Source organism: Bos taurus, chromosome 5 (assembly GCF_002263795.3).
Source record: "Bos taurus isolate L1 Dominette 01449 registration number 42190680 breed Hereford chromosome 5, ARS-UCD2.0, whole genome shotgun sequence".
NCBI lineage: Eukaryota > Metazoa > Chordata > Mammalia > Artiodactyla > Bovidae > Bos > Bos taurus.
Window position 1 is genome coordinate 94,263,305 of NC_037332.1, and position 26,539 is coordinate 94,289,843.

The following is a 26,539-nucleotide window of genomic DNA, read 5'->3' on the forward strand; positions in this document are numbered from 1 at the left end:
GCACTAAACTAAAGCCCCTATAGGGCACTATTCTTTAAGACATACGTTAATTATATGCTAGGCCAAGCCATATCCAAGTGTTGTGGTTTGAACCCCAGTGAGTGAATTGGGGTGAAGGAGTTGGTGTGTATGTGCCTCAGCTTCCACCAGATCAATACCGGGTACCTTTCTTTCACACAGGTAGTCAGGTAAGATGCTGGATCTCTTAAAAGAGGCCTTTTCTGAGCCCCATCACCTAGTAGACATTTGAGTTGCTAAGATAAAGAAAATAACTTTTGTAATCATGTTAAGGTATTCTGATAGGAGTAGGGTGTAAAATCTGCCCTTTCTTTCATCTCATCCATTGCATTCTGTGAGAGAATAACACCCGGGAGCTTCTTTAATCCTCCTGGTTTCAAGTAGTTATAGAGAAGGGATATTATTTAATTTATTTTGAAAGAAAATTGTTATCTCCCTGGTGTGGCCTAGAAATTACATTCTGTTTTAATGGAATGTGCATTTTTTGTTTCACCTTTCTGGGTCCCAAGGAATGAGGGCTTAGAATCAATTTATGATATGATGTCTGTGTATATGTGCTATCTATAATAAAAGTTATTGTTTTTTTTTTATGTTCCAGTTATCAGGGATATTGGATTTTGTTTACTTATAAAAAGCCACCATTTCTCCCATCAATTACATCATGACAGTGCTTGCTATTTGTGTAAGGCCATTCATGTTAGGATAACCACCTTAAATCTATCTCATTAACAAAGAATTTGTTATTATTATGAACAGAAAATTAATTTGTTAAAAAAAAAGAAAATTAATTTGTTTCAGAAGTAATTATTTGATCTATCAGGGTCTTATTGGCATGCCTTTTTATTGGTTAGAAACTATTCAATTTCATATGACCAAATAGCTTAATCATTTCAAAGAATGTATTTTTTAGCAAGATTCTTCTAACCCTGATGTTTGACATTTTTGGCTGGAAAAACTTACATAGTGAATTTTTCCATCTCAGAGATTCACTGAAATAAAAAGTGTACAAATGATGTATTATTCTTAGCTTAACATTTGTGATTACTAAAGATAAAAACTGAGAGTTTGACTATAATATTCAAGTAAAAACAAAACATAGCAAAACCTTGATATTATAGAGCCACAGGGAAAAGAATACCAGGTAAGATGGATAATAACTTTGGAAAGAGGCCTTTTTTTTTCTCTTAAAGGCATCCTCTCTTTCCCATAATCTTAGGAAATCAGTACTGATAATTTCAGGTTTCTGTTTATTAAGAACAGAACCACATCCCTTTATTAAATATTTCCATCTTTTTCGCTCTTTCTCTCACTCCTCCTCTAGCCCAGGGTGGTGTCTTTTCTGTCTCCTTGTACCTACTCATCCTCCATATTTTCTGTGTTTACTGCTGTTCATTGTCAATGTGGTTTGCATACTTTTAAAAATTATTGGTATGATGCCTAGAGCTCTTTGTGGAGCAGATTTTATATATCCAATGAAAAGTAAGGCAAGTTGTATTTTTGCTTTTTAGAATGAATTGGAGAATTTTCCTTTGAACACCATTCAGCATTGCCAAGCTGTGATGCACTCCTGTAGCTATGATTCGATTCTTGCCCTGGTGTGCAAAGAGCCAACCCAGAGCAAGCCAGACCTTCATCTTTTCCAGTGTGATGAGATTAAGGTAAAAGACTGGTGAATTTTCTCTCCCTTTAAGCAGATGTTCTAGCTTTGATTACCTCCTTCAATCATATGGCTGCTGCTGCTGCTGCTAGGTCGCTTCAGTTGTGTCCGACTCTGTGCGACCCCATAGACGGCAGCCCACCAGGCTCCCCTGTCCCTGGGATTCTCCAGGCAAGAACACTGGAGTGGGTTGCCATTTCCTTCTCCAATGAATGAAAGTGAAAAAATAAAGTGAAGTCGCTCAGTCGTGTCTGACTCCTAGCGATCCCATGGACGGCAGCCTACCAGGCCCCTCCGTCCATGGGATTTTCCAGGCATGAGTATTGGAGTGGGGTGCCATTGCCTTCTCCAAATCACATGGCTACTAGGTACTAGATTTTTAGTTTCTTACAGTTTTGTAAGGAAAACACCTCAGTATCTTCCCTAGGATGTTTAGGCTAAGTAAATAAAGAGAAGATTGAGTGTTATTTAAAAAATAAGATGCATTCTGTTTATTTAAAAACTGTGCAGATAATACATTAAATTCTTCACTGAGGGACTTGGACTGATAATTAAAGATTGATTCTTCAAAAATCATGCTTCACAGACAATAACCATGTCATCTGTTTTATTCTGTTTTATGCTGGCACCAATCACATAGCATGGGTTATTGCAATGAAACATTTGGACGTTTTCCATGGTACTGATTTAAGGGTTACTGTTCAATTATGTGACTTGAATAATTGCTCAAGTTATGTAATCCCCAGGTCATAATGTGAAAAGAGATGAGCATAGTTACTATACTGGTAATAATACGCCATATCCTGAAGATTTATATTTCAAAGTACACTGTAATTTTCAAATGATTGTAATTTGTGATGCTTTATTGGACATTAGAATTTATCTGCAACCTTGAATCTTTATTTCATGAGTTGATTTCTCTAAAAGGGAAATCATTTTTAATTGAGTTGATTTTTACTTTGCCAAGAACAGTGATTTACCACTTGATTGTGTGTAATATATACACACAATATATTCTTTTTCTTATAAAGAAATGTTGGGAGATTAGCATAAAGTGTCATTTGATCTTTTCTGTAATTCTTTGACATTAAAATATGATAGGTAAATTAAGATTGACTATAAATAGTATATTTTATAATTTTCTTTTTATTTCAATTTATGTCATAAATGACTTTCTGAAAAATTTATTTAAATAAATGACTTTCTTACTTGGAAAGAATTGTGGCAATAGATAATTTGTATGTTCATTCGACTTCTCATATGTTTCCTTTGTAAAGTCATAAAACGCATTAAGAATTTTTTTTGCAAGGTTAGATTTGTTACATCAGTAAGGATTAAGATGGATATTTTACTCTGAAAACAGTGAAATTTAATTCAAACATTTTAAACACAGAGAGCTATGCTTAAAGACATTTTAAATCTGCTATATGTCTCAGTGCTCGAAAATCTCTCCCTGTTATGGACTGAGTGAAGTTTCTGGATTCCAGTTTTGAGGATAAAGGCCTTGCTTTATTTGTTGGGGCATGATGATATTGATGGGTCCAAAACAGATTTACTGAATGCTGTTTTGTCCTGCTTAAAAGCTCAAGTACCACCACACAGCCCTATGCATGTACTCACTGGTGCCATATTCCACATTTGGGATGGATTTTTTCCCTTGCCCCATTAGACATATAAATGCAATGATATATGTAGTTTCTTACAACTTCCCTTTTGAGTTTTAACCTTTCTTTATCATGGAACTTTATACAATGCTCCTGCCCACCTCAGTGTAAATTTTTTCTTGGAAATATGATAGCCAACTCCACACCCTACCCATAGGAAATTCAGGACTCCTAGACATTCTTCCTGAAACTAGAACGTTCTTGCCCAAGTGAAGCTGGACTAGGACACATTAGCATTCTCGTTTAATAGTTCTGTGACCTAGGCCAAATCATCATATGAGTATTCCTCAGTTCTACTAATTATAAAACAAGAAAAGATTATATGATCTTTAAGTGTCGCCTCACTGCTAAAATTTTATGATTACCTGTGCCTATGGTAAAGAATATAATATATAACTATGTGTGTATGTGTGTATATGGGAGCATTCCTGGTGGCCCCACAGTAAAAGAATCCTCCTGCCAACATAGGAGATACAGGTTTGATCCCTGGGTCAGGAAGATCCCCTGGAGAAGGAAATGGCAAGCCACTCCAGTATTCTTGCCTGGGAAATGCCATGGACAGAGGAGCCTGGCAGCCTGCAGTCTGTGAGGTTGTAAAGAGCCGCACATGACTTAGCAACTAAATAACAATGTGTGTGTGAGTGTGTGTGTGTGTGTGTGTGTGTGTGTGTGTATTTGGGGAAAACATACATAATTACAGAGAACAAGCAGACATAAAATAGGAGATGAATATATCCCAGCAAGAATGTGATATACAGTAATAATCACTGGCTATAAGTGAAGTCGCTCAGTCATGTCCGACTCTTTGTGAGTATTGGAGTGGGTTGCCATTGCCTTCTCCAGGGGATCTTCCCGACCTAGGATTGAATCCAGGTCTCCCGCATTGTTGGCAGACGCTTTACCCTCTGAGCCACCAGGGAAGTCCTATAAATAAACCTCAGAACCAAACAAACTTCTTAGCTGCTAATCTCACATTGGTTCCCAAGAAAACCATATCAGACAAATGCTCTTGTTGGAAGAGTATCAGAAACATCATTCCTTTGGAGAAAGCTAAATTTTATTAACCTGAAGTGACAGAATAAAAGGGTTATCACAAGGGTTACAGCCAAGTGTTGGGGTTCACCTAGTGATGACAGGGCTGTCTTAAACTGAGGGAGTGGCTCTGCTGGAACTGAGTTATGTATGTCCACGGTTAATGGGTGCCCCGTGGATGGTGAGAATGGGGGAGGGGAGGGATGCTGCTGTGTATGCTGGTACTTACGGTTCCTCCACCTCTTCCCAGGCAGAGGTATTAACCCAGTTACATTTTCAGCATGTGATTATACTTTCAACATATGCAAATCCTTTTTCTCTTTGCTTTTATACAAGTGTAGCTTTTTTTTTTTTAAATTAAAGGAGTCTGGATGAAATAATCTTTAAAAATTCCTTCCATTTTCGAATCCTTTCATTACAGAGTTCACTGAAAAAAACAAGTGTCATGTTTCAAAAGCAGATTTTTTTTTAAAAAGTCACTTTTCTTTTGCATCAAGACATTTATTGATTTGGACAGTGCGCATAATCCCTCTTTCTGTTTTAACCTACATACCAAGATAAAGAAATCCGTAACCTCCCAGGTAACTTGTCTTTTGTTGCAGGCAAATCTAATTAGTGAAGATGTTGAGAGCGCGATCAGTGACAGCAAAGGAGGGAAGCAGAAGAGGCGGCTTGATGTCTTAAGGTAAAAGCATTAAAAGAAATTAAGGGCTAGAATTGGTTTTTATTTGAGTCATTTTTTTTTCTTTAAAAATTAAAATATTTTCAGCAAAGGTATGTTATCATGTTTTACAGATTACAGTCTGTAATCTCAGCTCATTTGCTTTCCAAGGGTTGTTGGTGTGTGTGTGTGTGTGTGTGTGCGCGCACGCGCATGGCTTTTCTCCCCATAATTCTGGTATTTCTCTGGTGTGGCTTCTCCCACTTCTGTTGTCCTCGAGACTCATGAACAAAAGAGTGGCATTTTAAGGGAAGATAGCCTAACGGAATATAAATAGATATTAGGACTCTAGTTTTGTTAACATTCTTTGCTAATCATAGGAGACCCAGAAAAATACATTAAACGTGGTTTTCAGCTGAACTGAAAATGTTCTATACTTTTCATATACATTTATAAATATACATAATATGGAATGGTTAAGAAATCCTTGTTTTTCTACCCCAAGGCATACTTCTAGAGGTTAAAGAACTAATACATAAAACTGAGAGAACTGATGTGTTATAGAAATAGAGATGGTAAAAATTCAGTTTGTTTTCATCTGTTTTCAGGATGATTTCCAAAGCAGACCCTGGTATACCACCTCCACCCAAAGCTCCTGCCCCCGTGCCCCCTGGCACTGTGACCCAGGTGGACGTTAGGAGTCGAGTGGCAGCCTGGTCCGCATTGGCAGCTGACCAAGCAGACTGTGAGTACTTCCAGGGATTGGTACTTATTGAACATTTACTTTGAGTTGTGACCCAGTTCTTGCTTTCAGCCTCTGATGCTGATTTCTAAGCTGAAACTTGAGGTTGGTTTTGTAAAAATAGATCTTAGGTAAAGAAAAGTTAAACCTTGAGCTTTATAAGATTATTGTCTCTAAGAGTTAAGACCAGTCTTAATAAATCTAGTGTTAGAGTCTTTTCTTTTTAAAGCACTCAAAGAGGGAGTTTGACTCAACTAACAATTAAAAGAATGATAATAGAATATTTTAATATACTTAATATTATAAAATATATTTAAATATAATACATTACACTTAATATAATATTTTAATATAAATTAAATATTTTAATATTTTATATAATTTAGATCAATATTTTTTAATGATAATACTTCAAAGTTCTTTCCACTACTGTTATCTTACCACTGTCCTCTCTTGGACAAACTGTTCATGTTTACAAGGGCAGGATGTCAGGACAGGGGATAGGGAGGTGGAAAAGGGCTAAATTGCATTCACCATCATGTAAATTTACCTAATGGGTCCCATGTCTGTAACCGTACCAAAGAACATACTGTAATATATGTCAGAATGTTTCACTATGTTTGAAATTTGTATAACTGGAAAATGCCTTAACATATGCTTGGTCCAATCTCTTGATTTTAAGGGTAAATAAATTGTGATCTGGTGAGTCTGAATTTGATGGAGACCATAGCGTCAATTCTTTTACCTCCTAGTTCAGTGTGACTACTTAAATCACTTACTCTTTACCTAGTAAAGCATCATTCATGAGAATATCTAGCAGTGTAGTTAAACTACAAAACTTAATTTACAAAATGAGTGATACTGGACTGTCCTTTGAGTCTGGTGAACCAAAATTTAGGCTCTGGGGTAAGCCCGGGATATACCTGTGGGACCTTAAAAGTTATGCCTCACTTGCAGAGTGGAAATGAGTTAAACTCATATGTTTCTGTGAATCTGAAAGGGAATAATGCATATGATAGTACCTGGAACAGAATAGTAGGTAGTCATTTTTGCCAAATTGAGTTCATTTTTATCAATCACTTTCCATATTATTTAAATTCTTGTGTCCTTAAAGCTATTTTCAGTTTACATATAAGCCCAGCTACCAAACAGATGAAAGAAAGAAATCTTTGAAGCATCCATTTTTCAAAAATAAAGTAGCATAATTATTAGTTATTATAACTTTATAACACTTTATATACATTTCCACTTTGTATTTAAAATGCTAAGTGGAATTTTATAGTGTTTTCTACTTCTTGTGTACTTACAGTAATCTTGCTATTGTTACTCTTTTGGTAGAGGAGATGTGGATTTTATTTTGAGAGAGGTCAAAATGGTCTTCCTTGAAGTTGAGGAAGGATAAGACACCTTAAGTTTTTTAGATATTCTGAATAAACTTATAAGAACATCTATCAAACCTATAATTTACAACAAGAAAAATCTATTCCCAGGGATTTCTGAGCCCTTGTGACCCCATGGACTGTAGCTCACCAAGCTCCTCTATCTATGGGATTCTCCAGGCAAGAATACTGGAGCGGGTTGCCATTCCCTTCTCCAGGGGATCTTCCTAACCCAGGGATCGAATCCCAGTCTCCTGCATTGCAGGCAGACTCTACAGTCTGAGTCACCAGTGAAGTCCCTCATTAGATGTTGTCTAAAGTACTCTGTACAGTCTCATCTATTAAGTTACAGTTAGATAAGCTTTTCAGAACTTCTAGTTTACTACTAGGTCAAACAGAACACACTGCTTACCATATGAAGTTCTGCCTGGATCCAGGCCACTTTGTAGTTGAAAGCCCTCTAAGAAGAGTATCTCTCTGCTCGCCTGAAGGCTCCAGCTGACTTCGGTTGGATGATTTCTTCTTCGGATCCTTGACATAGCTCTTGGGCCTTCCCAGGTGGTGCAGTGGTAAAGAATCTGCTTGCCAGTGCAGGAGACCTGGGTTTGATACCTGGGTCTGAAAGATCCCCTGGAGGAGCAAACAGCACCCCACACCAGTATTCTTGCCTGGAGAATCCCATGCATAGAGGAGCCTGGCAGCTACAGTCCACAGGCCCCAAAGAGTCAGACACAGCTGAGCATGCAGGCACGCATGCGGCCATAGCTCTGCCCTGACTCCACGAGAGATCTCTGTAGAATAGTAGCAATTGCAGCGCGTTCCTAGCAGTGCCTCAGACTATGAAAAACTCTGAGAAATACTGCATATCTTTCACTGTGTCCCCCAAATGGTATTTTGGGAACACAGCAGCAGAGTTCCTAATACCTATATTTCAGCTTCAACTTTACTGTTGCCCAGTATACCTATAACCAAGATAGCAGCCAACCACATGTAAAAACAGCAGCTAACTGGCTAGATTTCATATATGGAAATTGTACTGATTAAGTTTCGTAAGACTCAGTGGTTTTTTTTTTCTTTTTTGGTGAATATTCCATTTAAGGGTAAAGTTAGGCATAGAGGAGGCATAGCAGTTTGCAGTATTTTTTGCACTTCTCTGTATTGAACATGATGAGCCATGAGGATCCATCATGAGTTGTGTTTCCATTTAGTAATGATGCAGTTCTCCTGTTCCATCCATCCCTTTTTCTTTCATTTCATCTACTGAGAAATCTTGGAATGAGTATCTGTGTTAATTGAAAGTGTTAACAGTCTTGTAGCTGGAAGGAGTTCAGATAATGATACTGATTATCATGCCCTAGTCAGCTGAGCTAACATAATATCTCGCGACTTTTGTTCTTCAGTTTGCAAATTCTTGTAGGTATTTCTGCTTTTAAAGCATATAGCTTCAAATGAGAATGAGCCCAACATTGTGGGCTTTAAGCTTAATTACAAGTGGAATATTAGAAGCCCTTTACTATCAGAAGACCCAAAGCTTTACTATTATCACGATGTTAGAAAGTATGAGAATGAGGAGCTTTAAAACTTAGAACTTAGTTGGCCCCTTTTAAGAAATTGGTGCTTAAAAAACGTGTAAATTTTTTCTTCTGTAGGAATTAAAGGGCACTAAGTTGGGCTTGTTTCCACAGGCATCTGACGTTAGAAGAGAGAGAATAGAGGGGACATTACAGAGTAAATCAATACCATGCAGATGGAAGGCTGGTACTTCAGCTCTGTCAAGTGTGGTGGTGGGAATGAATGTCAGAGGTGAGGGTGAGGGTGGTGAAGATGTGTGTCAGAGGTGCTAGTGGCGAGGGTGCAGGCCAGAGGTGATGAGCACAGCTTTGATTTTTGTATCCATTGCAAGTGTTTACTTTTGCCAGTGACACTCTTTTCTAGACAGCTTGCATGTCTGCTTATCTATATTGGTATCACTTAAGCAATAGGTTGAAAGATGTATGATTTTCTTTTCTTTAGTTGAGAAACAGAGAAATTATTACCAGCAGGAAGAAACACCTGAGATGATGGCAGCCCGCATTGATAGAGATGTGGTAAGTGAAATAGTCATCATTGGGTCATTGGCTTTCATTTTTTAGAGAAAAAATATTAACAGAAAAAGTTAAGTTGATTTAAATCAAGATATTTTGTGCAAACTATAATTTTTCTTTACAGTGGTGGCTATGACCTTTGAATTATTTTTTTTTCCTAACAATTTTTGCCTTTATGCCAATATTTAGCTAGTAGACTATGGCTGTGATAGAACTAGGATATTAACTGGTTTACAAAGGAGTTTAAGTTGAATTGTCAAGATTTGAGGGATTTTTCTTTTCTTGTAGTTTGTAATCTATAATTAGAATATCTTTTTAATTTGTCTTCCTGGAATTTATTCTAAAATATTTTATAATGCCTGAAAGATAAAAGTTATGTGGCACTTCTTAAGGATAGATAAGTATATTTTAATACTTTATAAAAGATAAGGCTATATTGATTTTGATTTCTCTATAGTAATTTCCTGGCAAAATGACACTGCCCTGTGACATAATTATAAAATATAATGTCAGTATAATTGCTTTTTATACACTACTTATGTTCTGAGCTTATTGGGAAACAAATACTTAAAGGACTTTAGAGTTTTAAATTTAATTTTTATATTACAGTGTTACTTGTTAACACTTAAAGGTTTATTTAATACTCAAAAGCTTATTTAATCTCAGTTTTTAGTCTTTAAAAGAATGTCAAGTTTCACACATAAAAGGAAGTCAAGAAAGACTATAGTATGTATAATATACGGTATATATTAATATAATATATGATATAATATATAGTATAATTGAAGTTGATCCCATGATCTGTGAAAGCATAGTGCATCATTAATTCTGCTTTACCCTGTAGAAACTCTTAGTAATGCCTATTATTACACATTATGAATGTGTGTGTTAGGTTATCACAGCATTCTATATACCCTTAGTCCTGAAAAATAATATTGTCATTGCTTTATTGGGAAATTTATTAGAAAAACTGAAATGCTAGTGCTATTCTAACAAACTATTTTCTTAGAACCACCCCCCCCCCCGACTTTATGTGGGAAGAACACAATGAGACAATTAGAGTCATTGAAAATAGTTAATCTGAATATATGTTGTGAATGTTTTCTTTATGATATTGAAAATAGAATAAAATAAAACTAAATAAAAATGTAAATGTTAGACTTTAGCCACAGGTATGCTAGTTGAATACTTTTTCTTAGAATTAGTGATAAACTTGAAATTTATATGTGGAAAGTATTCCTTTGTCTTTTCTTTCTTTTAAACTTTCTGATTTTCCTTCACAGTGTAAAGCTAAGGCAAAAATAGTTTTCTTCTGCTTTATAGTTTATTCTGTAATTTCTAATTTCAGCAAATCTTAAACCACATTTTGGATGACATTGAATTTTTTATCACAAAACTCCAAAAAGCAGCTGAAGCATTTTCTGAGCTTTCTAAAAGGAAGAAAGCTAAGAAAGGTAAAAAGAAAGGACCAGGAGGTAAGTTGGATTTTCTTAACCTTCTAAAGAACCATTCAGAATGCCAGTGCTAGGCAGAGCTGGCACTTCAGAGTTGTTAAACAGGACTCCATTGACCAGAGACCAAGATCCCTTTTCTGGTGTTGAGAGAACCAGTGATGTAGGCGGAGAGTACGATAAACCTGGGGAATAGCCCATTTGGTCCCAGTTTGGCTACAGTAAAGAAAGACTCTATTTTTTTTTTCTTTTTTAAATTTTATTTTATTTTTAAACTTTACAATATTGTATTAGTTTTGCCAAACATCAAAATGAATCCGCCACAGGTATACCCGTGCTCCCCATCCTGAACCCTCCTCCCTCCTCATACCCTCCCTCTGGGTCGTCCCAGTGCACCAGCCCCAAGCATCCAAATGTACTGTAAAAAGTCAAAAAAAAAAAAAAAAAACTGTAAAATCAAAAACATTTTTAAAAGGTTGTAAAAGTATAGATATTACCTCAAAAAGTTGAAAAAGTTATAAGTAAATATTAAAACATATGTAATAGGCATAAGGCCAAAAAAAAAAAAGAAAGACTCTAAGTCATTCTGCCTAAATTATTTAGAGACTCATTCAATAGTGGCCATCTGTCTATAGTTTTTGTTAGTCATTGTAAAGATAATGTCTATTAAAGTCATAGCACCATTCTTCTCATATTTAAATTTATTTTACTATAAATATAGAACCTCATTATTTTGTTAACTTAAAGGATTGACTCTGCTTATTAAAATAGTTAAAAATGTCAATGAATTTTAATTTTTTATCACAAAACTCCAAACAGTCAGGTCACCTTCAAGCAGTTTTTACATATGCTGCAGTTCAGTTATTTAAAATGACCTCAAGATATATTGGACTTCCCTGGTGGCTCAGACGGTAAAGTGTCTGTCTACAATGCGGGAGACCCAGCTTTGATCCCTGGGTTGGGAAGATCCCTTGGAGAAGGAAATGGCAATCTGCTCCAGGACTATTGCCTGGAAAATCCCATGGGCAGAGGATCCTGGTAGGCTACAGTCCATGAGGTTGCAAAGAGTCAGACACGACTGAGTGACTTCCCTTTCCCTTTCCTTCCCTTTCAAGATATATAAAATTATAATTTTGTAACAAAATGGTATAGATGGAAATATATAAGAAAAGAATAAATATCCTTTTCATTGCACATGACTTGCACGTCTTTCTCTAGCTCTATCTATATCATAAGCATGTAACAGTAGACCTGTCTTCTAGAAGTATGTATGTGGATATACTTTACCTCATATATTCTGAAATTCAGTATTATCGCTTTCTGATGTACTTGCTGCTCTTGTACTCTTTACAAAGGGTATGCCATCTTCTTGGTCATCCAAATTCAGAACCATAGATTTTTTTGTGAGTCCATTCTTTAGTTTATAACCAACATTGATTTTATTTTTTCAGCCTCTCTTGTATAAAGTATTTTTTCCTTTTCAGTTTCATATCCAGCAGCTGCCTCAAGGTACCTCATTTTTTACCCAGCTTTCTAAGCAACCTTCAAGCCTCTAGTCTTCCGTTTTGTGAGGACATTCTTCTTAAAGGTGTAAGGCAGTTACTTCACTTTTTCTGCTGAAAAGCTTGTTAATCCCATGTTCTATTGTTTATGTAAGTCAGACTCCTCACCCTGGTGGTCAGGGTCATTCACAGTCTCACCTTGATCTACTTTTCCATTCTCATGTGTCTTTGCTTTTCTGTTTGTTGTTTCACATAGAGACTATTTCCTTTTTCCATGTTTTTGCTAATGCTGCTTTTAGTCAACCATGATGTTTTTCTTACCAAACTGCCCTGGAACAAACTTTCCAAATCCCATCTAAAAACTGCTTTTCCCAGGACACATCCTTAAGTATACATTTCCTCATCTGTAGTCTCTTTGTAGCCTCAGTTGACACATCTCTTACTTATCTGATTCATATCGTCTATGGATTTTTAGGGCCTTAGGAGTAGGATGTGTAACTTATACAACTTACACATTTTTATAATCTTCACGGTGATAAACACAGTGATTAGCATGTAGAAGGGCTACAGTATAAATTTATGGAACCTGATGAGTAATCTGGTAGCACCTAAGAGTACAGTAATCCATTTCAAGGGTTGGGTGATCTTAATTTGTTACAGTCAGTCTATGAGAAGTGGAAAGGTGACTAGGTAGCATGATATCTGATGTGATCATCAAACTTTACAAACATAAATGTGTTTTCTTTTCATCGATTAAGTTTTCTTGGAACTTTGCCCTCATCTACCCGCTTCTCCTATTTAATTCTTTAGAGGGTGTTTTAACACTGCGGGCAAAACCTCCACCTCCTGATGCATTTGTGGACTGTTTCCAAAAGTTTAAACATGGATTTAACCTTCTGGTAAGTGAAATTTATTTATGTACTATTTGAAGCAACAAATGGAAGAGATCAGAGTCTAGCCAGGATGTACCTGATCAAATTAAGAGATTAAACTGTTATTGTAGATTTTTTTGTATGTGTTTTTATTTGCCTTTAATTAGAATAGCAAATTGCAAAACTTATACATCTAAGACACTTGACCAAAAAAGGATGACTCTAATTTTTAAAATGAAATTCTCCTAATTTAATTCAGTGCTTGCTAATTGATATTCCAAAGGTGAAACTAGTAACAAAACCTCTTCTTTTGAGTCTAGGTTGAACCTTTTTGAATGTCTGTCTTTGGCCTGATTACATTGCAGTAATGTGTTTGCCTGCTTTTTTAATCTTACAGGCCAAATTGAAATCTCACATCCAGAATCCTAGTGCTGCAGATTTGGTTCATTTTTTATTTACTCCACTAAATATGGTAAGATTTTGTTAATTTCAGAAAGTAATTATTCTTAGCATTTTTTCAACCCCACATATCTGTCTAGATTATCTTGATAGTTTTTCTTCATTGCCTTGCTTGGGTACTATTTCTTTTGGCGTCTGTTGTGTACATTGATGATGTGAAATTTGAAAGCTTAAAAGAAGAACTAAAGAGCCTCTTGATGAAAGTGAAAGAGGAGAGTGAAAAAGTTGGCTTAAAGCTCAACATTCAGAAAACTAAGATCATGGCATCCAGTCCTATCATTTCATGGCAAATAGATGGGGAAACAGTGGCTGACTTTATTTTTCGGGGCTCTAAAATCACTGCAGATGGTGACTGCAGTCATGAAATTAAAAGACGGTTACTCCTTGGAGGGAAAGTTATGACCAACCTAGACAGCATATTAAAAAGCAGAGACATTACTTTGTCAACAAAGAACCGTCTAGTCAAGGCTATGGTTTTTCCAGTGGAGAAGACTCTTGAGAGTCCCTTGGACTGCAAGGAGATCCAACCAGTCCATCCTAAAGGAAATCAGCCCTGAATATTCATTGGAAGGACTGATATTGAAGCTGAAACTCCAATACTTTGGCCACCTCATGTGAAGAGTTGACTCTTTTGAAAAGACCCTGATGCTGGGAAAGATTGAGGGCAGGAGGAGAAGGGTAAGACAGAGGATGAGATGGCTGGAAGGCATCACTGACTCAATGGACATGAGTTTGGGTAAATTCTGGGAGTTTGTGATGGACAGGGAGGCCTGGTGTGCTGCAGTTCATGGGTTCGTAAAGAGTCAGACACAAACTGAACTGAAAAGAAACTTAGAAATTGCCTAGTCCAAACACTTAATTTATTAGCTGAGGAAACTGATGTCTTTGACAGAACTAAGAAAATGAGAAAAAAGAAAGATTTATTGAATGCCAGTGTTTTAGTATATACTAGTATCCAAAATCACTGCAGATGGTGACTGCAGCCATGAAATTAAAAGACGCTTACTCCTTGGAAGAAAAATTATGACCAACCTAGATAGCATATTGAAAAGCAGAGACATTACTTTGCCAACAAAGTTCTGTCTAGTCAAAACTATGGTTTTCCCAGTGGTCATATATGGATGTGAGAGTTGGACTGTGAAGAAAGCTGAGCGCTGAAGAATTGATGCTTTTGAACTGTGGTGTTGGAGAAGACTCCTGAGAGTCCCTTAGTCTGCAAGGAGATCCAACCAGTCCATTCTAAAGGAGATCAGCCCTGGGTGTTCTTTGGAAGGAATGATGCTAAAGCTGAAACTCCAGTACTTTGGCCACCTTATGCGAAGAGTTGACTCATTGGAAAGACTCTGATGCTGGGAGGGATTGGGGGCAGGAGGAGAAGGGGACAACAGAGGATGAGATGGCTGGATGGCATCACTGACTCGATGGACGTGAGTTTGAGTGAACTCCAGGAGTTGGTGATGGACAGGGAGGCCTGGCGTGCTACGATTCATGGGGTCACAGGATTCGGACATGACTGAGCGACTGAACTGAACTGAACTGAGTATACAACATAAATGGCTTGAACAATATAGAAAGTTTTATTTCTCTCAAAACAGGCTAGGCATGAGGAGTCCAATGCTGACAGATAGCTTTGCTCTATGAAGTTACCCAGAGATCCAGATTTCTTTCAGTGAGATGTTCCTCCATCTCCTGAGCTGCATCTGATTCAGTCACTTGTTCATTCATTTATTTATTCAGCAAATATTAATTGGGAGCCTGCTACATGCTATGGGCTTCCCTGATGGCTCAGAGGTTAAAGCGTCTGCCTGCAGTGCAGGAGACCCAGGTTCGATCCCTGGGTTGGGAAGATCCCCTGGAGAAGGAAATGGCAACCCACTCCAGTATTCTTGCCTGGGAAATCCCATGGACGGAAGAGCCTGGTGGCCTACAGTCCACAGGGTCGCAAAGAGTCAGACATGACTTCACTTTCACTTTCACTTTACATGCTTGGCATTATTGGTAGTTCATCAAAAACAAAACACATAAATTCTTTTTTTAACCTTTTTATTTTGTATTGGAATACAGCCAATTAACAATGTTGTGATAGTTTCAAGTGGACAGCAAAGGGGCTCAGTCACACACTGACAGTCCAGGGTCTGAGGTGGCCCTGGAAATAATCCTGATGAGAGATTATGTAGTTGCGACCAAGTAACTAACATTGGAGGTAGTGAGAAGTGTAATTCTTGTTATTAAACAGAAGCAACAGGAGTTTCTGGCAGATTGTAAGTGTTGTGTAAGAGTCCAAGATTTCTCCACAGCAAAGAGGCTCAGTCACACACGTGTATCCATTCTTCCCCACACTCCCGTCCCATCCAGGGTGCTACACAACATTGAGCAGCGTTCCCTGTGCTCTACAGTATGTCCTTGTTACTCATTTTAAATACAGCAGTGTATACATGTCTCTCCCAAACTACCTAACTATCCCTTCCTCCTTCTCTTCCCTCCTGGCAGCCATACATTCATTCTCTAAGTCTGTGAGTCTGTTTTTATTTTAAATAAGGTCATTTGTATCATTTCCTTTTAGATTCCACGTTTAAGGGATGTAATGCAGTATTTCTTCTTCTTTGACTTCACTCAATGACAGTCTGTAGGTCCATCCATGTTGTTGCAAATGGCATTGTTTCATTCTTATTAATGGTTAGGTAATATTCCATTGTACGTATGTACCACATCTTTTTTACCCATTCCTCTCTCAGTGGATGTTTAGGTTGCTTCTGTGTCTTGGCTGTTATAAACAGTGCTACGATGAACATTGGGGTACATGCATCCTTTTGGACCATAAAACACATAAATTCTTATTGGAACTTATGTTGTATTATGTAGTGGCAGCCAATAATCTGAAAAATGAATAAATAATTCACTCAAAATAAATCCTGTGTGGAAAAATACAGAGAAGGAGACAGGGAGTGCCATGTATGTGTGTGTGTGTGTGTGTGTGTGTGTGTGTGTGTTGTGAAGTATTACACTTTTTTGAATAGGGTTGTTTGAGGGAATGACTCACTGACAAGGTATCATTTGAGGAAATGAAGTAAGAAATGAGTCATGTGGATTTCTGAAGGAAGAGACTTCCAGGCAGAAAACAGCTAATGTTGGTGCTCTGAGACAGTAACATGTAAATCCTGTTCTTGGAAGAAATAGGTATTGTCACTTGAATGGAATAAAAGGGAGCCCAACTAGAGGGAGATGAGGTCAGCAAACAGGAGGACATATCCTATTGGTCTTCACTGATGATTGTGGAACCTTTGACACTTTTGGAGGGTTTCCAGCAGAAAAGGATTGCTTTGGCTGCAGTGTTTAGAAATTTGAGAGAGGAAGGGTCTGAGGTGGCCCTGGAAATAATCCTGATGAGAGATTATGTAGTTGCGACCAAGTAACTAACATTGGAGGTGGTGAGAAGTGTAATTCTTGTTATTAAACAGAAGCAACAGGAGTTTCTGGCAGATTGTAAGTGTTGTGTAAGAGTCCAAGATTTCTCCACAGTTCTGGCTTGAGACTGGAAGGATGGACTAATTATTAACTGAGATGGGGAAGACTGTGAGTAAAATGGGTTTTTGGCAGGAGGTAAGGAATATTCTTTAGATAATGTCAAAACTGAGTTATGTCCAGATGGAGAAATTTGAATTGGTAGTTGAATGTATGAATCTGGGGTTCAATGGGGAAATCAGGCTAGAATTATAACTGTGAAGATCCTCTGCATACAAGGCCATGAAATTGGATGGTGCCACCAAGGAAATGATGATAAATAAAAAAGAAGGGGTGATGGAGCCTTAGGTTGTTTCAGTGGTAAGAGAGTGAGAAGAATCAGCAAAAAAGTGAGAATAAGCAGGAAATCAGGAGAAGAAAAACAGGAGTATCATAGTAGGTATTCTAGAAACCAGATGAAGAAAATGTTTGCAAGAGGAGGAATTGAGATACTCAGGCTAGGCACTTCTAATGTGGAAGCTGACTTACCTCCGTGTCCTAGTAACAGCCATACAATGGCAAAGAAAAATAACTTTAAGAAGGTGACTGAGCTTAAACAGTTACTGGCATTATCCAAATGGTGTGGACTTATTCATATGGCCATGCCTAAAACCAGAGGCATGGCATCTCCATTGGAGCAGCTATGAGTCCATCTAGAATGTAGGGACTTCTCTTTTTAGAAGGAAGAAGGAGAGAACGGATAGTAGGGGATAGTTAATAGTCTTTGAAGGTCCATACATGCCAGGTATAGTAATGTGTTCATAACACAGGTTTTCCTGCAGAAAACTCCCCTTGTATTTTTGTAAAAAGCATATTTTTATATAAGGTGTAATTTTTGAAGCTAACAAAATGGTGCATTGGGAACAGTCACTTTATGAAGAAGCTGGATATTTCCATGATTTTATCCAGCAAAAGGTTATACCACTTGTGTCGTAGGCCAGGATCCAAGATACACATTTTCATCTTCTAGATTTTCCATGCCCAGGTATAGTCTTTTCTTATACGTTTAATGAAATAGGTACAGTAGTATGCGTTCCTTCCCATTTTCTCTTTCTTTACAAACCGTGTAATAGTGGGTTTTCCAAGCTAACGTGTACCACTGTCTTGTCTTCCTGGACAGCTAAGAAAATTAGCTGAAATAATATTTGAGGGCACAAAGAAAAGCACTGGGATGTAAGAAAAGCGTGGCCACAGAAAGCAGGTGGAACAGTTGTTAGCTTTTCGTACAGACAGATCCCAGAAGAGACTGGGCTACAAATCACTCTTTTCTAAGATACAGCATAAGACCACACATTTGATGTCATTCCTTTTTTTGTGAGGGGGGCAAGTGAGGGAGCCACGGTGAGAAGACAGAATCTTTCTTTTAAATACCTCTAGAAGGACGGTTTTCTGTTTGATGGAGTGGTTTTGAATGGTTCATCCTGTAAAAAGAGCGAATGATTGCTTTCTAGAATAACAGTAGCAATAATGATCATTGTTAGTGGTATGTGACTGCTCTATGTGTTATTTCTGTGATCTTTTTTTAAAGGGTAAGAATGATAACTATGAAGCAGATAAATTTCACTAATTTGATTTAGAGCATATGAAGACCATAGCCACTGAGTTCTTCAATCTTTATAAAAAATGGAGCAAATTCAAGCATTTCTCATAGGTTTTGCTTCAATATCAGAAAAAATGAGAAAAAGAATCCAGGTAACAAAAAGGAATATACGACATTCTTCTTTCCCCAAGGGTAACTAGACAAGACCTGAAGTAGAATATGAAATGAATACTGTTTTACAAACATTGGAAAGTAAGTAACCTTATCAACATGAATTTCAGAACTATCTTGTGATAAGCAAGATGGAAGATGAAAGTTCAAGGCTACATCAATAATTTATGAATGTGTCCCTACGTTGTTGCTATAAATAGAGCATCTGATTTCTACTTGCCTAGTTATTGTTGAATAATTCTTGCTTTTTAAGCACTTTTAAAAATTGGATCAAAGCTCTCCATATGCAAAGAAACTGATTCTAGCTCATTAACAAAATTTTTATTCTTTATTCTTCAACACATTTAAAACTATCTTAGTTTGAGTGTTAGGAAGTATTGTTTAGAAAGCAATTTTGCCACCTCCTTTCATTCCATTCACAGTCTTTCACAGATCATAAGTAGGTATTAGACATTACACAGAATGAAACTATAAAATGATGGGACTGGTTTCCCTAACATACAAAAATTAGTTCTTTGTAATCAGGCTATGCATCTGAAAACACTGATTTATTTTATATTTTCGTTTCTCAAAAATGACTCCTTATTAATGGTCTCCCAAACATAACACTTCAGTTGCTGCCTTCAGTGTGCTGCCTACTGAGTCACAGACATTTTATTTAGACAAGAGAAATGGATAGGTACATTTATTCAGTGCCTGCTGCCAGCCAGACAAAATTTTGTGGTTTTAAACTTTTTGAGTTACCATGTGTGCAATAGATAGCTAGCAGGGAACTTGCTGTATGGCACAGGGAGCTCAGCCCAGTGCTGTGTGGTGACCTAGAGGGGTGGGCTGGGGGTTGGGTGGGAGGGAGGCTAGAAGGGAGGGGATATATGTATACATGTTCACTTTGTTGTATAGCAGAAACTATCATAACATTGTAAAGCAATTATACTCCGATTTAAACAAAGACATATGGTTAAACCATAAGACTTCATGGGTGCCTCCCCTGTCCTCAGCATTTCCATACAAGCAAACCCACAGCACATACGTGTGCACACGTGCCTACTTACATTCTTAAGAGGGGACTTTGGCCCATGCCTTTTATTTACTTTCTTTTGGTCCCTTCCCTGTCCCCACTGCTAAACCAAAGATTTTAGTGTTTCTTTACTTACTTACTTTTCCTCTTAGTCATTGCTATCTATTTATTAGAGGTTCTAGGGCTTGGAAGTTTAAAAATCCCTGTACCAGGCTGTCACGGTAGGTTTTGTTCTCAAATAAGAGTCTGCCTACCTCCCTTATCCTTCATCTTTTCTTTCATGTATTCTCATTCATTCCCTAACCTTGTGTCTTCTGTAGTTCAAAGTCAGATAAACTTTGGTTCATGTTCTCAAGGGAGGAGAACTGAAAAATAAGGTCCATGTTACAGTGAAATGTGTGACTGATATGCATGCTTGCGGACCCCAGGGTGTGTCAGAGTTCCACTGTGGGGTTAGGAACGGCTTCTCAGAAGAGGTGGGACACAAGCAGAGTTCTAAAATGATGAGGAAGGGCCTTCTGGAGGTGCAGGGAACCAGCATGTGCAGAGACAGACATAAAACAGCATGGCAGGCTCAGCACACCAGGATGACTGGAGAGAAATTGACTCTTGGTCTGGTGCCATTCAAAAAAAGATCCCTTTATTCTTGTGCCATGTCTCCGGGAAGGTGAGATTTTTATAAAAGGGCTCTGGTTTCTGCTCTAGGAGATTATCATTTGTTAGCCAGGAAACAGCCCCTTGGAAGTAACATTGGAGCAGATTTCAGACATCTACCTATCATCATTTTGCTTATCAGAGAGTTGCACCTGTTTATTCGCATTTGCTAATCATGAAGTTATCTATTTTATATCAAGGCATTTCTTTGAATTAAATTCTGGGAAGCAATACCGTAGATTCACAGGACCATTTCTCCTTCTTCTTCTCTCACCTTTCCCTCTGGATCCCTTTATTTTTGTATGTCTTTATAGGCACAGTCATAGACTGTTAACTCAAGCCTTGTTTCTCCCTAGCGTATTCATTTCGAGAACTGTATTTCTCAAGTTTGGCATAATAGATTTTCCAGTAAAGATATATGTATATATATTAAAAGGCAGCAATAGTTAAACCATCTGACTAAGAATTCTCTGGGTAACCATGAATATTTTCCAGGGAATGTACAGTCATGTGAAGCCAGTAGACAAATTCTGTGAAAACTGTTAAACTATTAACTTTTCATTTTAAATTATTAGTCACGATTGGGCTGGGCAGATTGATCTGGATCAAGATTTAATTGGAGTGTATAAAGACCACTTGTTTTTTTCATGTTTTTTTTTTTTTTTAAATCTACACATTTTGAAAATGTGCATATAATCATCATCTTCTTGCTAAAAAGTGACTTGTTGCCACTTTAGGTGGTGCAGGCAACAGGAGGTCCTGAGCTGGCCGGTTCAGTGCTTAGCCCCCTACTGACGAAGGACACCATCGATTTCTTAAATTACACGGTCAGTGCCGATGAGAGGCAGCTGTGGATGTCACTGGGAGACTCTTGGATGAAAACCAGGTAAACACACATACGTGTTTAGCATTGAATACCTATAATAACTTTTTTTAAAGCATAGCACAGCACATTTACTAGGGCTTCCCTGTTGGCTCAGATGGTAAAGAATCCGCCTGCCATGTGGGAGACCTGGGTTCAATCCCTAGGTTGGAAAGATGCCCTGGAGAAGTGAACGGCTACCCACTCCAGTGTTCTGGCCTGGAGAATTCCATGGACAGAGGAGCTTGTTGGGCTACAGTCCATGGGGTCACAAAGAGTCAGACAGTACTGAGTGACTAAGGACAGCACACCTATAATAACTTTTAAGTGTTGTTTGTTTAGTACACAAATCTAGTGAGATATTTCATTAAAACCTTCTATGTTTGAAGGAGTAGATGTTGTAGATGAGAAGGCTTAAATTCTTAAAAAGCTGGAGGTCTAGTGGAGAAGATAGAAGTGTAAGGCATGATGAGTCCCAGGAGAAACTCATTAAAACTGTCACTTGGCAAGATGGAGCTGTCAGGAAGACGGTTTGGAGAGGAAAGCAGTTAGCTTTAAAAGAAGCCATGTGTTAGTCATGTTCAGTCACATCCGACTCTTCATGACCCCATGGACTGTGTAGCCCACCAGGCTTCTCTGTCCATGCAATTCTCCAGGAGACAATACTAGAGTGGATTGTCATTCCTTTCTCCAGGGGAACTTCCAAAGAAGGGCTGGCATTTAAAATCATCCGATGATAACACCAGTGGGTACATGTGTATAATCATATGTGTACATATAGTGTTTGCTAGGCACTCTACCATGCAGTCTACATAGGTCCCTGTATTATGCCTATTTTATAGGTGAGGAAACTGAAGCAAAGAGAGATTAAGTAATTTTCCCAAAGCCGTACAACTCATAAATGGCAGAGCTAGGCAGTCTAGCCCTGGAGTAGATGTTCATAGTTATTTTGCTTAGGTGCCTTTCAACAGGCTTAGTAGGATTTCCACAAACACGTAGCAGGGAAAGGGCCTGTCCAGTCGAGAGAGTGGCATGAGTGAAGGCATGAAGCAAGCAGTCAAGAGAATGGAGTATGAATGTGGAATTAGCTGGAGTATAGACTTGGGGTTGTAGAGGATTGTGGAGAACAGGGAGTGGAAGAATGGTGGTGAATGAGGTGTACAGAGATAAGCAAGGCTGGCGTCTGAAGGCTGCCAGTGCAATGCTGAGGAGAACCAGTAGCTTTGTGAATAGGAGTGAGACACATACACAGCCACACCTTTAAAACGTCAGTCTGGTCATTAACTCTAGTAATGACGTGGACAGATTCACCCAAGGCATGAGGACCCTTGGGACAATAATGCAGTTGTAGAGGTTCCTTATTAATCAGCATTCCCTGAGATAAAAACTGTGGTGGTGGACATGGAAAAGAGGAGGGAATGATTTTACAATTATGTTTTGTCAGTAAGGTGACTCTGGTAAAGTAATCATTAACAGTTTCAGTATTCGAGTTTGCTGGGCCAAGCAAGTTTCAAAAATATTTCTCATTTCATTATATATGATTAAATAATGTCTTCTCTCCTCATTTATTCCAATTTTTGTATTAATCTCACTGCATGGAGTAAATCATTCATATGATCACTGGGAAGTTTGTCTTCCTAAGGCTTTTCGGCTAGCCTAAAAGTAATGGACCAATTCATATCTTTTTCTCCTTTTTTCTATTGAAATATATATAAACCATTCCCACTTATATTTTGGACTTTGGCAACTGCTTGTGTTGGAATATGCTTTACATGTGGAGTGGTTTACCAAGCAGAAGATTCTTAACACTGCTGTTGCTGCTTTTACATTCAAAATATTATCTAAATTTATTTATGCATATTATTTATGTATTAATACAGAATGTATTATATGTCTCATACTATGTACAAACTAGTCAAATAGATTTCTTAAATCTATTAGATTTATGTAGATTATGATTTTATGGTAAGCATAGGTAGAGATCTTTTCATTTTTTTCCATAAACTTTATTCAATTTATCAGATCTCATAGTACTAAAATAGTCTAGGCTTTTTAGTTTCTTTGTCTTGGGTCCTACCTCAAAATGAGAAAATTAGTGACTACTAGTGATGGCACCCCACTCCAGTACTCCTGCCTGGAAAATCCCAGGGACGGAGGAGCCTGGTGGGCTGCAGTCCATGGGATCGCCAAGAGTCGGACACGACTGAGCGACTTCACTTTCACTTTTCACTTTCATGCATTGGAGAAGGAAATGGCAACCCACTCCAGTGTTCTTGCCTGGAGAATCCCAGGGACGGCGGGGCCTGGTGGGCTGCCATCTATGGGGTCGCACAGAGCCGGACATGACTGAAGCAACTTAGCAGCAGCAGCAGGAAAACTACATCAGAAGGAACTCATGTTGTTAGCTTTTGACATGAGAAAATGGTCATTTCCTATCCTGATTATTTAGAGTATTAGGAAATGAATATGCTGTCTTAAAAACCCATAAAGATAAAAAAGAATCATAAAGGTACATAACAATCTGAATGATAGCTCACTTCATCATAGTAGAAATATAACCTGAAGAATTAAATCATGTGTGAAACATAAACAACATATTTTAGCAGAATTTAATAATGTCTCTCTCATTTAGTTGTTTTTGTGGTTCTTAAGTGATTAGGAGCTTGCAGGAATAAGTCTCAGAGTTATTAAGTAATGAATGGATCATGATTTTATTACAGATAAGCCTCACTTGATTTTACTGATGAAAATCTAGCTGATCCATTTAATATATAAAATTGGTAATCTGCTTCATTTTAGGAGAATTCATAACTTAAAAAGTCATGAGCCTTAAGAATGTTGTCTGCTGTTTCTCTTTTGAAAAATATATATCAGAAAGTATCATGGTGATGGGAGGGGAATGAAGAAGATGAAGATCAGAAACTGCTTTAGATGCTTGGAGAACCTTATGTGCTAAGTACTCATCACACTTCTAGCTTTGCATTCTTCCCTCAAATTGTCAAAGACCTATATCCATGTTAAAAGTTGAGTTGATGGAGCATTAAGGCAATGTAGTGGAAGCAGATCATGAAGTAGAACTTGGCCTTCCTTTCATGTATCACCATTAAATATAAGCATAAACATGTAAGGTTCTCTGTTTGGATGGAAAGAGGGCAGACTAGGTGTGAACTGTTTTTGCTGTTGTTTTCATTTGTGTGTGTGTGTGGCCAGCCTTACTGAAGGTCATTTTGAGCATAGAAGCATTTCTTAATTTCTTAAGACTGTTCACTTGTCTTAACGTCCTCCCACAGAGCAGAGTGGCCAAAAGAACAGTTTATTCCACCGTACGTCCCTCGGTTCCGCAGTGGTTGGGAACCCCCGATGCTGAACTTCATGGGATCATCAGTGGAGCCAGATCTCTATCAACTGAATGAGTCTGTGGCAAATGCAGCAGAACATCATCGCAAGCAAGAAACAAAGAGATTATCCACAGAGGTAGTCTTTCAGCATATCTATTAAAAAAAAAATCGTTTATTTTTGGCTGCACTGGGTCTTTAATGCTTTGTGCAGACTTTCTCTAGTGGTGGTGAGTGGGGGCTGCCCGTCATTGCGTTACAGGGGCTTCTCATCGCGGTGGCTCCTCCTGTTGTGGAGCACTGGCTTCAGTAGTTGAGGCAGGAGGGTTCAATAGTTGTGGCACAGGTGCTTACTTGCCCTGCTGCACGTGGGATCTTCCCAGACCAAGGATCGAAGTGGTGTCCCCTGCACTGGCAAGCAGGCGGATTCTCATCCACTGAGCCACCAGAGACGTCCTTGGTATTATCTTTTGAGGGAGGTGCAGTGATCTGTGCTGCTGGCTGCTGCTGCTAAGTCGCTTCAGTTGTGTCCGACTCTCTGCGACCCCATAGACGGCAGCCCACAAGGCTCCCCCGTCCCTGGGATTCTCCAGGCAAGAACACCTGAGTGGGTTGCCATTTCCTTCTCCAATGCATGAAAGTGAAAAGTGAAAGTGAAGATGCTCAGTCGTATACACTCTTAATTCTGATTGTGAGTTCTCACTTTATTGACCTGAAGATTGTTCTCGACTTGTGACTAGATGTCCTGTGGCTCTCAGTTACCTCTCACCTCGTTGTCATGGTGACAGTTGCTCTGTTTCCCTGTGAAGCCTGAACCCAGCCAGTATCACATCTCACAGCCTGCTGGCTCTCCTCCCTGCCCTTCATGCCAGGGCTCTTGAGCCTTGATGATCCCATCTTTTGGACTCTGTACTTTCTCTCCTTATCAGGGAATTGCCTGATAAGCAGCTGCTGCTCATTTTTCCTATGTTTCTCTCCCATCATCAGACCCTCAAGACAGTCCCTCGGACCCAGGACCTCTAAGCCTGTTCCAAGCTGCTCTTTCCTGAATGCCTCATTTCTTTCTTTCTTTTATTTTTTTGCCTCATACTAAGCCTTCCCAAGTCCTATCAGCCTGGCTAGAAGGCCAGAGCTTCTCCTGGACTCAAGTCCTAGGTCCAAATGATGACTTACACCACTATTACACCCTGAGGAGATCGTAAAATTTATTGTATCTTTTATGATCTTTGGTAGGCTTTAGACTGTAATTTATTGGGAGAGTGGATTGAGGGATTCAAATTGGGTATGTTATCTTTTCACATTCCTTAAAAATGAGTTTTTCTTTGACAGAAAATTAAACACCATTTAAAGTGGAACCAAATCAAATAGCGTGATTGGAACCCAAGGAGTTAGACAGATGAGGTCTAGTTGGAAGGAGAAACACAAAATTCATGGCTAGATCCTCCTCGAAGTCCTGTTCATCTCCTTTATTGAATTCCTTAATTTTCTCAGATCCCTGTGGGTATTTACAGTGTGGCAACTTTGATATCAAGGAATGAAATAGCAAATCAAAGTAAATCCTCACTTTTAGGGAGAAACATTTATATAAGTTAAATTTCTTAAAATCAATTCTTTGGACAATAGACATAGTGTTAGAATGGTTAAATTCTGAAATTTTACAAATAAAGCAAATATACTACTCTGAAAATAATCTTTTTCTACTCTGCTTTTTTCTCTGGCTGCAGATAATGGTTGGGGTGAATTCTGTAACTGCCTTTCCCTCTAATTGCGTGATTAAAAAGATGACCTCACAGTTCTTGGCCCTGGTTAGCAGACATATGTCCCTAGCTGTATTTTATAGTTCAGACCTCATCACAATGAATTTTCCCTCCTCGTAAAGGGTAACTTTTCTGGAGGAAAAAAAAATGTAATCAGTCATGAAATTATGATATACTTGC

At 38.2% G+C, this 26,539-nt stretch overlaps 1 protein-coding gene and 1 non-coding gene across 5 annotated transcripts in view; both read left to right on the forward strand.

Moving 5' to 3' along the window:
• Positions 1-26,539, forward strand: part of EPS8 (epidermal growth factor receptor pathway substrate 8) — a 196,218-nt gene that overhangs the window by 137,941 nt on the left and 31,738 nt on the right. For all 4 annotated transcript variants that reach the window (XM_005206995.5, XM_010805476.4, XM_015471251.3 and 1 more), the window contains 9 exons: positions 1,527-1,676; positions 4,974-5,056; positions 5,641-5,777; positions 9,167-9,240; positions 10,586-10,712; positions 13,001-13,089; positions 13,460-13,534; positions 21,143-21,291; positions 24,558-24,741. In XM_005206995.5, coding sequence (XP_005207052.1) covers positions 1,527-1,676; positions 4,974-5,056; positions 5,641-5,777; positions 9,167-9,240; positions 10,586-10,712; positions 13,001-13,089; positions 13,460-13,534; positions 21,143-21,291; positions 24,558-24,741 — 1,068 coding nt within the window. The remainder of the gene's footprint in view (positions 1-1,526; positions 1,677-4,973; positions 5,057-5,640; positions 5,778-9,166; positions 9,241-10,585; positions 10,713-13,000; positions 13,090-13,459; positions 13,535-21,142; positions 21,292-24,557; positions 24,742-26,539) is intronic.
• TRNAC-GCA (transfer RNA cysteine (anticodon GCA)) lies at positions 15,296-15,367 on the forward strand. The gene has a single exon. It is a non-coding gene; the product is annotated as a tRNA-Cys (tRNA).